This window comes from Chiroxiphia lanceolata, chromosome Z, assembly GCF_009829145.1.
Source record: "Chiroxiphia lanceolata isolate bChiLan1 chromosome Z, bChiLan1.pri, whole genome shotgun sequence".
NCBI lineage: Eukaryota > Metazoa > Chordata > Aves > Passeriformes > Pipridae > Chiroxiphia > Chiroxiphia lanceolata.
Window position 1 is genome coordinate 765,580 of NC_045671.1, and position 12,142 is coordinate 777,721.

At 52.1% G+C, this 12,142-nt stretch overlaps 1 protein-coding gene across 3 annotated transcripts in view; it reads right to left on the reverse strand.

Annotated features, from left to right (window-relative positions):
* Positions 1-12,142, reverse strand: part of MAPK4 (mitogen-activated protein kinase 4) — a 47,351-nt gene that overhangs the window by 10,053 nt on the left and 25,156 nt on the right. For all 3 annotated transcript variants that reach the window (XM_032675533.1, XM_032675531.1, XM_032675532.1), the window contains one exon: positions 3,218-3,362. In XM_032675533.1, coding sequence (XP_032531424.1) covers positions 3,218-3,362 — 145 coding nt within the window. The remainder of the gene's footprint in view (positions 1-3,217; positions 3,363-12,142) is intronic.

Sequence of the window (12,142 nt, forward strand, 5' to 3'; positions counted from 1 at the left end):
ACTGGAAGCCTTGAATTATGGCCCTCTTGGAAACACAATTCTCCTCCATTATCGTCTATTTATGTAATTCCCAGGGACCTTTTTCTGAAGGCATTAATTCCTGAAAAGAAAAACATGAACTACAGGCAGAACAAACGCAATGTGTTGCCGTTACCTGAGGAGAGAACAAGCAGCTCTGCATCACGTCTTGGGAAAGGGAACCCTTCTCCAGGCTTGCAGCCAGCTCCTGGGGAAGCACCCAAGCCCTGTGAGTAAGCCCTGATCCCATGGGGAAAGTCCCTGTGCCATCTTCTAGCTCTGGCACAGCCCCACTGGCAAACCCCGTGGAGATCTGCAAGGACAGATCTGTTCTCCTTTTTGCTCCTTCTCTCCTATTTACTCCTGCTTCCACTGACAGAAGCTCCAGCAGCAGAAGGTGGAAAAGTCACTGGAGGGAGCTGTAGCTGCTTAGTTACGGATGCTCTTCCCTGTTTTCCATGCTGCTCGCCGTGGGGAGCTCTCCAAGGATCTGCAATCCGGATTTTAGCTGCCGGAGGCGCGCTTCACTCCTGCAAGCTTTGGGATGACCAAGTTTGCTGTGTGACCTCCCAGGGCTCTGCCAAGCCCGAAGCTGCTCCTCCCACCACAGGGAACAGGCCGTGGGGAGGGGGCTGGGGGTCCCTCTTTGCTGGATGTTTATTAATTTGTGCGGGAGAATGGGAGCAGCGAGTGACGTCTAATTCCTAATAACCGATCACCTTAATTTACCTGCGTTGCTTAAGCACCCCAGATAGACTACTGAGTTAATTATATTGATTTATGCTAAGCACTCCATTTAAATTGTGCCACTGACGCACACTCAGAAAACCATTTATCCAGTGGCAGGTAATTACTGCAGGTCTGCAGCTTTCTGAGAACTACACCACCGTTACTTCCCACGGGGTGTTTGCTGGCGACACAGGACTCTAGTCCTAAAGTCTCATCCTGCAGGGATGGGGGCTGCAGCTGGCTGGGGGTAAACTCCTTCTCCCAGGCAGAGAGGAGGAAAGCAAACCCAAAGACGAACCCCTGTCATTGGATTTTAGCTGTTCCCAGGGGCTGGCCTCTATTCTCCTGCTCTTTGGACAGCAGCAGATGAAAGGTGGACGCCACGGTCATCCTGCCTGCTGCCAGGCTCCCACCCTGGCCTTTCTTTACTTACTGGCATGGGAGGAGGCTGGGAAAACAGGGCATAAGGCCAGGGCCTTCCCATAACAACTCTACAGGCTATTTTTAAAGCAACGAAAAGAAAAGGAATATGTATTTTGAGCTCAGGTTTTGATTCCCCACCCATTAACGGAGTATCCTGCCAGCATCTGGGGGCTTATTAAGCGATTGTACCGGGCTGGAAAGCAGAGAAGAAGGGATGCTCACAGCATGGGCCTGGCTGAGCCTGTGATCTGCCAAATCCCATCTCCTCATCTCCAGCCTGCTGAGGATTCTCAGGAACCAGCCTGTAAAGTAGGTTCTTGGCTGCTCTGGGGCATCTGGCCCAGGCAGCAGGACAGGACTGATCTCACCTCCAGCCACGTGTAACACCAGCATGGGCACGTCTGCTTGTTCTCCAGATGCTCTTAATGAGCATTATTGGACACATAAATATTTCTAAGGCACACTCCATCTCTGTCTGAGGCAGACAGCAAACAGAGGCCGGATGAACCCCAACCTGGGGCTATTTTTGCCTCTTGCCTTGACCACGAAACGAGCTTTAAAGACCAGCTTGGACACCTCAGTGGTGGCAGCCAATGTAACTTCTACCCTAGGGTTCAGCATCTCCCAGCGACACCAGAAAAGGCCCTGCATCTGCAAGGACAAGTGGCACGTGGAGATGTCCCTGCTCCTGGAATATACCCTGAGGAAACAGCAGGAGCAGCCAGGCTGGATGTGTAATTGTCAAAGCCGAAGCCCCTGGACTTGAAAACTTTGGAGAGACCGGGGACGAGAGGAAGGTAAGAATGGGAGGCAATTTTAACGGTTCTCAAAATTATACCGGCTGCTTATTTTTCAGCTCTCACAAAAGAAATATGGAAGCTGCAAGCAGGAGCGGGGAGGGAGCAGCAGAGCAGCTGCAACCAAGCGCTGGCTGCGGAGCTCTCTGCGGTGCGCTGAAACATTCGTGAAGAAAAAGCCCTTCTCCATTATTAATGGGTCTAATCATTTATTTACACAACCCTGAGAAAAACAGCTGCTCACAAAACGTGTTAAACCTTGTCATTCAGAACACTAACGGGCGATGGAGAGAGACAACTGAGGGGGAGCACTGCTGCAGACCTCGGGCAGGGAAGCAGCTCCTTCAACAGGCAGAGAGCAGCTGCTTCATCCCTGAACCACGTCCCAGCTTGGGAAGCACAGCTCTGCTCCTGACAGTAGCAGTTCTGGGACTGTATTAAATAACTTTTTGCTGCTCAGGAGCACCAGAGCTGAGTTTTCAAATGCTGCAGTGGTAACTACGAGCTTCTTGCTGCGCTTCTGTTGCTTTCTTCTCCTTGCACCGCACCTTTACAGCTCCGGTACCTGCTTACAGGAAAATCCTGAAAATGGCTGAAAATGGGCAGTGGCATTCAAATGTCTACACTGAAAGAAAAGAAATACCTTGAAGAAATCCATCACGATTTGAATCCATGGCTCAGAGTACAAAACTCTTGGGACAGGGCACCATTATGTCCTGTCCTTTTATGCCACCCTATGTTTTTTTTTTTTTAGCATCCTTCCTCCCAACAAAAAGCTCTTATTTTCCGTTGGAAACACAGAAACAGAAAAAGGTTTTGTTGTTTCATCAGAACTGCTCTTTGTTTAAGGTTTTCCTTTTGGCAGCAGGCAGTCCCTGCCCGGCAAGGCTTGGCACGGAGGCACCGCCGACCCCGGCCAGCCTCGGGCACCCACAGGGTGCAATCACACCCAGCCCACCACGTGGCCTCCCCAGGGAAACACAGGAAGTCTGAGTGAAAACCAGACTATTCTCTATCCCTAAGGGAAGTTCTCACCAACCAAGGGACCCTCTAATAGCAGGGGCTGCACAAGTGAGGCTTGTTCTGGAGACACCCCTCACGTCTAATAACCAAGCGCAGGATCCCTGTGGCGATGCCTTGGCTGGCAAGGAGAGAGGGGGGGATTCCCTCTTCCCTGCTAGAAAGCCTCAGAATTGGGCAGCAAGGAAGGAGGCAGCAAAAAAATGAACCAACAGGAGCCAGAAACCTACCAGCAAAGAGCATCCTTCCCGTCAGCATCTCAGCCAGGATGCAGCCGGCCGCCCACATGTCGATGGCTTTGGTGTAGTTGTTGGGTGAGAGCAGGAGGCGGGGGGAGCGATACCACTTCGTCACCAAGCCTTCTGAGAGGTAACCCTGAAAGAGCAGAGAGGGAGGAGGTCAGCAAGGAGAGGTTGCAGAGCTCCTCCCCGGCCAGCCCCCCACTGCCCACCGCGGCCCCAGCACCGGATCCCACGGGAGAACCTGCCCAGCACGCCCGTGCTGCACCTGAGCCAGGCTGGGGGCTGGTTATCTGTTGTGCAGGAAGCAAAGACATGAGATACACCCCTGGAGACAGAGATACTTCAGTGCTCCAGGAGGCAAAGCTGTTTTGTCACCATGGTATTGAAGCATGTTCTGCAAAGGACAGATGGCTTCAGCAGCGCGGATTTGCAGATCACACCTGCACAAGTTATTCCAGGTCACCCTCAGAGTACTTAGATGTATTCTATAAATCCCAATCCCCCCATCTGAGACATTTTGGAATTTAAGCATATTATTTAAGTACTTTCCTGGGTCCCTGATAGAACCCAGCAGTGTGCCAAGGAAGCCTTTCCCAGCTCAGGACCCCAGGCACAGTGCTTAGTTTCCCAGGGTTACCAGTCTGCAACCTTTATCTCATTCCATTTCTAGCCAGCCCTGTATCTGTAGTCCTTCCACGGTTACCCAAACTGCTGGTAACAGCAACCTACGTACTGCTGAATTCCCATGGATCCAACTTCCAGCACTGACACTGAAAACGAATTTTTAAAGGTCAGGAGCTCCCAGGGGAGCCCAGGCAGGAGCAGCCACCACCGGGTCAGCCCAGCGGGTGCCAGGAGGGACACAAGACCCGAGCAGAGGTGGCACACGGAGCACGTGGGGCCCCAGGAGGGCAGAGCCCACAGGATGCACTCAGCAGGATCCACCTTCTCACACAAGCCTGGTGAGTTTACCCCACCTGAGCCCTTGGGATGCTGCTGCAGCGAACCCTGCGTGCCCTGGGAACTGCGGACAAACCCACGCAGGAAAACAAGGGAATTGTCAAAGAAACAGATTTAGGGAGGAACGTCAGTGCCACGTGGAAGGAAAGCCTCCTGGACCAGCAGATGTCTTACAGCATTGCTGAGTGGGTAACATAGCTGCCAAGGGCTCCTAGCCAAGACTCTTGAAAATAAGACGGCATGGGATAAGTGGGAAAGCCCTTCTGGGGAACATCTAGCTGGTGCAGAGATAGGAAAGCTTGCACTGAGCCTGGCCTAATAAATCCCCTCCCTCCCTTGTCACCCTGCTGGTGGGGCAGATCCCCATCCTCCATCCTGCTCTGCTCACAGCAGGGTGGTCAGTTGGGATGCCCAGCCTGGATTTAAAGGATCTCTCAGCAGCATCCACGGGGCCAAGACCGAGCGCCGTCATCCCTCTGGGCCACGTCCCTCCCGTCCCTGAACTCGCCCAGGAGATGCACCACGAGTGCCAAGCAGCTCCCACTGAAACCAAGGGGACGTGTTCAAGCCTGTAAACGACAGTGGCATCCCAGGGGATGGCCCAGCTCCCACCGCTCCCGAGCTCCGGGAGCGCGGCCGCCACGCCGGGGCTGGACGTGGATATGGCCCTTTCACCAGGGTAACGCTGTAAGTGGCATTTTCTGTGTCAAGTACAGCACATTAACAGAAGGAGGTGGATTGAAACGCAGCAGAAGCGGCAAAATAAAATTAAGTTATAAAGCTGAACTGCCTTTAAATGCCACGAGGCATTTGGAGAATGCCAAAATGCAACGGCAGCACGAACACAGTTCACGTATAAGAGCTTAGTTAAAAACTCCATCCCTACCCATTCGGTTTCACAGGCTGTTTTCAACTGCAATAAAGCTGCAGTTGTGCTGTACAGCATCTCCTGGGATGTTACAGGATACATCTCTCCACCCAAACACGGGAGCAGTGCACCACCACAAACACCATGAGGTTTACCATGCTCCTCTTCCCCCAGGGCAGGTTTTTGTGCCAACTCCCAAATGTGCGGGTTGTCAGGCTTTTAATCATGAAGGGCTGGCTTCTAAAAGAACATTTTAATTTCGGCCTTCTTACGATAAGTTGTAACGGAGGCTGATTAGCCGAGAAGTTTCACTTAATGCCGTTATATTTTTGCTAACGCTGCTCAATCAGAACCAGCACAAAAGCCCCCAGGCATTATCTGATCAAACCACCACTTCTCAGCTACTGCAATTATCCCCAGCAACGGAGACGCTGGTATTTATTGGAGAATCCTGAGAAAATAAACTCTGAGGACTGTAATCCAGGGCGATTCGCAGCTGGAGCAACTTCTCCCCCTTCCCAGCAGAGGAATGCCACTCTCCTCGCAGATTTAACACCGCTCATACGTTTCTCCTCTCTGACAGCAAGATGGATTTGAGTCCTCGGGGGTGTGTGCACCATGCAAAATGCATGAGCGATACACTGCAAATATCTGTAAGTCGCAACAAGCCAAACATTTTCCTCCCCGGGGCATTTCTAACGCGTTGGAGAAAATTCCCTGCGAAAAACTCAGTGAGTGCTTCAGACTTCGGACACGTCCTCAGTCCCTCTGCTGCTGCGTGGGGTTCCTGGTGGTGATCAGCCAGTTGCACTCCTCGTGGTGCTCCCCTCGTGTCACCCTTGTATCTGAATGTCACCTCCCTTCTTCCACCTGCTGAACAACCCAGTCCTTGGACCACCCTCCTCCAAGCACGGGAGGGACCCACAGAGAGGAGCAACCTACAGCTTCTCCCCATCCCACCTGCTCGTGGGCCGTTCAGCCGGACCCCCCCACTGCTTCCCAGAGCATTCCACTGCTGGGCTCTGCCTTATCCCTCCTTTTTCTCAGGGGTAAGATACTGGGAAGGAGTGATGGGAGGGTTGAAACCCAAGACTTTTCCAATCTGGCACGAGGTCCTCCGGTGAGAGCCACTGGACAGCACAGCGCCCCAGTCCTGAGCAGCTTATACCGCCCCAACACCGCCTCTGCTCTGCCTCCAACACGGCTTAAAAACACGGGCTAGACCCTCGCTTTTGTAAAATACATACAGAAGTTCCTGTCCTAACGCTTCAAGGAAGTAGCTACGCTCCTGTGGATTATCAGTTTCCACGGAGAAACACCACCACAGCCCTGGGGAGCCGGGATCAGGCAGCTGCAGGGTGTTGGGATGAGGTTCCATCCACATCCGTGGCTCAGCTCCTACCTGTGGTGCCAAGGCAGGGAGCCCGAGCACTTCCAGCCATCCCCTGTGCAAGGCAAGGCTTATCACAAGAATTTTACCATTTATGTAGATTCGACCAGACAGAAAGATGGCGAGCAGAAGCGTATTAATTAGTTCTAATTAAGATGGAACATTCATCCTCGCGACACTATTCTGTGGATTCAGCGCAGCCCTTTCTGCACTGAAGAACCACTGGAATCTCTTTAAAAATCAATATAATGGAGTTAATTGAAAAACAGAAGTGGTTTCAAGTCCAAGCCCTCCCATGCTACTTTTTTGTTTGTTTGTTTGTTCTCAATTTTCAAGTGGCATTTTCCTGCTTCTCCTCTGCTCCTCCAGCGCATGTGGGAATGGCTCAGGCAATCTGCAAAGGTGATGAATTCACCACAGGTAGGATAAGCATCACATCATATCAAACAGCACAGCAAGGGAGCTGAAAAGCAAAGAAAAATGAGTGGTTTTTCTCATCTTTACACAACACGGATTTTGTGTGTATTCTCTGTGACACCAGAAGGAGAAACAATTTAGGGCAGGTTTGGCTGCATCCTGGTATCACACTGGTCACACCACGCTCAACCTGCCTCCCAGGGGTGTTGAGGGAAGCTGGCACAGCATGGCAGCACACGGCTGCCAAAGCAACCACCATCCAAGCCTGGAGCTCCTCCTCGGAGCTGGAGGGACCAAGGGCAGGTTTCCTTGAGGAGACACGGGAATTCAGGATCCCCCCTACCGCAAACCAGGCAGCCCCTAACGCCGCAGCCCAGAGCTTCTCCCAGGAGTGTTTCACACTAAAATCCACCTTCCTGCAGTCAAAAAGATGCGGATCAGGCACTCATAAACTGGAAATCTACCAGGATCCAACCACAGCCTGCGTATCCAAGCCTCCATCCACAACCAGATCGGGATTTCTGCTGCTGCACCCACAGGAGCTGGGTCAGCTCCCGGTGCAGACGGGGGGGACCCAAAATAGCAACAAGCCCAAGCTCTTGGAATAATCCTGGAGCAGTAGCAAGCTACTGCCTCCCCACAGCAGCGTTTTTAACCTTATTTCTTAAAAGGCAGGTGAGACACTTGCAGGAGGGGCTGCGGAAGGTGCCAGGTGCGCAGGAACGTCGCTCCGTAACAGAACGGCAGAACGGCTGCTCTGGCTCTGGCAACGTGACACGTGTCCTCGCGGCTTTGGGATGGCAGAGTGCATTTATTTCAGGAGCAAAGAATACTCATGTGCCTCACCAGAGGACAGAGGAGGAGAACGACCCAGTTGGGGTCTCAGCAGGGAGGTTCAGCGCCGGCTGCATGGGCCCACAGGCAGCTGTCCGAGGGCTGAGCGCGGAGGGTGGTCCTCTCTGGAGGAGCACAGAGCAAAACCCCACATCCTCACCTCCTTTGAAGGCCTCCTCACGACGACCCGCCTGGGAATTCTGTTATTTTACCGCACGAACTGGAAGCGATTATGTTTGCGCTGATTGGCAAGTACGAAACTGAGGACTTCAAAGGTTTGAAGTTGGGTCTGCAAACTATTTACGGCAGGATCTCCCCCCACAAAAGGGCTGCTGCGCTCCCTCAGCGTGGAATTCCTGCCAATTAACTCTGTCACGGACGTTGCCAACAGGCAAAGGGAGAGGGGGTCTCCTTGCAGGTTCCCCCCCAGGAGCTTTGGAGCACCAGGCAGGGCCCCCAGGAGAGATAATCTGATTATATCCTGCACAACACAGGGAGGACAAGGAACGTTCTAGTTCGTGGTCCTGTCACCCGAGTGAAGACACCCAGGAAGTCTCTGCATCCCCACAGAACAGACATCCCCACTTGTCTTCTCCAGACAGGAACACCCAACCCCGTGTCCCTGCTCTGACCAGGGTTGGGCAGCAACACCCCAGGGGATGCACAGCCAGGGACGAGTCTGCTCTCCAAAACATTTATTATTTTAAAGTCTAGACATCCACTGGCACTTATGCCAGTTTTTAATGCCTGGCTTTGCTATCTCCCTGCTCTCCCACGCCTCCTGCCCACCACGAGCTGAGGGAGGACAGCGCCTCATCTTTACCCCTCCCTCCCAAACTTGGTGCGGATGGATCTGGACTCTCTTTTGGTGCCAAAGATATTTGTTAGGACACAAAGAGTGGGGTTGGAGGGATAGATGGGCAGCTAAACACGATCCACGGAACTTCTGAAAGGCAGGGGCTGGCACGTGGGGGGCAGGCAGGACCCTGAGGTTGCAGAAAGAGGGGCTGGGGGGGAAGGTGAGATGCTTGAGTTCACTAAGGAGATGGGCTATGAAACAAGAAATGCTCAGCTTTGCCAATCCTGTATAAGAATAAAAACCTCATGGAGGCTGGAAGTATCCGTTATGCTCACCTCCAACCCTTCTCTCACCATTTGGGCCCCAAGGTGCATGGCAAAGCGTTCAAACCACAAACAGCAGCGACCAAAGGAACAGGGACTGATGTGGAGTTGTTCTAGAGGGATAAAATCCCAGGGATAAAGAGTAGTAAGATGGAAGAGAAAGGAGCCTGCACGGCTGGATGGAGAGAGCTTCGGGGAAGAGACAGAATGGCAGAGAGAGGGGATGCAAAGGATCATCTCCCGAGGGTCCTCTCCTCCCACACCTGATACTCTGTGCCTTGGAGATGTTTGTAAGTGCATATATCTGAGACAGGGCTAAAATTCAGGCTGTCAGGTCTGAGCACCCTGTGAAGGTGCAGACCCTGACCTGGATGTGGTTTTGGCAGCTGGAAATTCATCTTGTTTGTTCCAGGGAAGCTTCAGACAAAGGGAAGCCCCCGCGCTGCCTTTAACACACAGAAAAAGGGATTGGAGCAGTCAACACCAGCCAAAGGGGGGGAGAAATGCAGCCAAAGCTGCTCTGCTTTGAAGCTGGTGAAGGCCAACACCTGACTGTGGTCCATGGCATCTCCCAGAGCTGGAGAGCCCTCCCCTTCCCAACAAGTTATCCTAATTCAACATCTGCCTGCTGGAAGTCATGTAAACAAAACATCTCACCAGACAAGGGCTGTTATTTAGGTGGTGTATGTATTTCCAAACTGCGTTTAGAACTCTGCTCACAATCTACTGCGGTTCTCATTTGCCATTTTATCACTCAGCAGGACGGTCTGGAGTCTGAGAAACATCAGGTCAGAAGAGCTGTGACCTTTTCGACAAATAACACCACTAAACCTGTAATTTTTTTGTGTTAGCAGAATGCAGCCACCAGCATTCGCATATTCCACACACAAAACATGCTCAGGGCAAGTCCTAAGCACTTGGATATATTTCCCTGAGCACGTTTTGTGGTTTAACTGTCTAAAGACCCAGTAGATCCAAACCTCTGAAGGCAGAGCAGAGCTACACCTCTATGGCAGTGGTTTCCTGCAAGGCTTTGTAGGGTCTCTGGACAGTTAAACAAACCAGGGAGTAGGATTCCATCTGCTTTTGGGCAGCTCTGCAAGAGTCAAGGAACTTACAAACCTGTATGAGCCCTTGAGGAGTGAGGAGGTTGAAAGAGAAATACAGCACCAAAACTTGGGGTGTGAGGATCCCTGTTCTGCTCCATACTGGCTCCCCCCCTCCCCTCCTGCTGCTCTTCCTGCAAGAGCACGGGCCAAGGAGCTTATAAATCTGTATGAGCCCTTGAGGAGAGAGGAGGTTGAAAGAGAAACACAGAAAGGAATTGATTTCTCTGAGTCATCTGAGAAGTGCCCGGACATCAAAGGCGGGACTGACCCCAAGCCCCCTCCAAGCCCTCCTGTTGCTCCTGTGCGGTGCCCATCGCCCAGCTTTGGCAAACACAGCCCTCCCCATGGTCAGGGATCACCAACAGCTGATGCTATCTGCGGTGCTGCTGCTTCCAGCTCTGCTCTGGAGCAGTTTTCTCTGCACACACTGAGGCTCTGACGGGTGTTTCCGCAGTGATGCTCCAGCCTCCCCAGCCCACGAGGAGTCGGAGGGTGCTCGTGCAATGGCATCTTGCAGAGTGACATCCCACCACGGAGCTGCAGCCCTTGACAGTTCTTTCCACTGCACTGGCTGTTATTAAGGCAACAGAGAATTGCTTAGAAATAACAATAACTGTGCAGCAGACATGGGCAGATGAATCCTACCCCGATCCTGCAGTCCCTGACAACAGGATGCTCCTTGAATCAGTGACTTTCCGTGTTCATGCAGCCCTGGCTTGTTTGCAGGGGTCTTCTGTGGGACTTACCTTCCTTAAAAAAGCAAACCACACATTTGAAGAGACAGGAGCCTCTTCCTAAGCTGGGTCATAAATAACCAGTGAGCAAGGGAGCACAGAAAGGGCAGGTAGCAGCGTCAGGGACCCTGCGCTCACTCCCCGATGTCATCTGCAACCTTCTTTCTTTTCCCCAGATTTTGTTTCTCCCCAGATTCAGGACTTGAAAACAGGGCTCAGCTTCAGGATCACGAGATTGTCTTTTCACCATCCTGTTCCCTCTCCCCTTCCCTTCCCCCCTCGCACAAAACAATAGTGCCCAAATCAGAGCCACACTGGAAAATGCGAAGCGCATTTAAATCTCGTCCCAGGCACAACAGCGGGTCCATGGGGGAGTCTGAGCTCACCCACAGAAACATCCAGCTCAAGGAAATACACTCTATCTCATCTTACAACACCAAGCAGCAGCTGTAGTCAGAAGCCAGCTGCAGACTGCACAGACCACACGATAACTTTGCTTTCTCCCAGGAACGTGTGGATCCACGAGCTGACGAAGCCTCTGCCATGTTCCTCCACTGCTCAAAAGCTCAAAAGCTCCAGCCTGGAAGGCAACCTGCGTCAAACATCTGCATCCCCCTTCAAAGTCCATTAGCATGAGGACTGTGTGTTACAGAGCCTTCTCACCAGTTCTCCTGCCTTCCCTCCCTCCCACACTGGCTGCCTGCTGTCAGCAAACCAGGTTGCCCTGGTCACTCACCAGTGCTGCATTGTCATACAGTGTCTAAGCACCAAACACCAAAGAATTTTATATGTCGCTTGGATCTTGACCTTGGATGAAAGGATTTGACTGAATCTCAAAGACCCATCCCTCTCTCCCTATGTTAAATGAATGTAACTCAAACAAAACTGGGTTTTTTAAGAAGTGGGTTGGCTCCAAAGTGAGGATAAAGCCAAGCAGGGTGTGTGCAGACATTCCAGGTGCCTTTTCCATGTGCTTCCAGCAGCTCGTGTTTTATAACAGCAGCAAAGCAAGAAACACAGAGCTTAGTCACTTAAGTACAGCAAGCAAACACACACCTCCTCACAGTCCACTGCTGGGATGGAATAAAACACCTGAGAATACATCTGATATATAAGATAGAAGGCAATGAAAGACACTTGAATGGCACTCAAACCCTTCCAGTGCCCTCTTTGCAGCTTTGCAGCACTGGAGAGCCCTGGGGCACACTTGGCAAAGCTCAGTCCTTGGGCTATGCCTGGAACACATTCAAGGCCAGGCTTGGCTCAGGGGCTCTGAGCAACCTGACCTAGCGCAAAGTGTCCCTGCTCATTGCAGGGGGGGGTGGGCTAGATGGGCTTTAAAGGTCCATTCCCACCCAAATTATTCTATGCTCGGGTGGTTAGAACATGGTCCTAATAACACCAAGGCTGTGGGTTTGATCCCCCAATGGGCCACCCACTTAAGAGCTGGACTGGATGGGTCCCTTCCAACTCAGAATA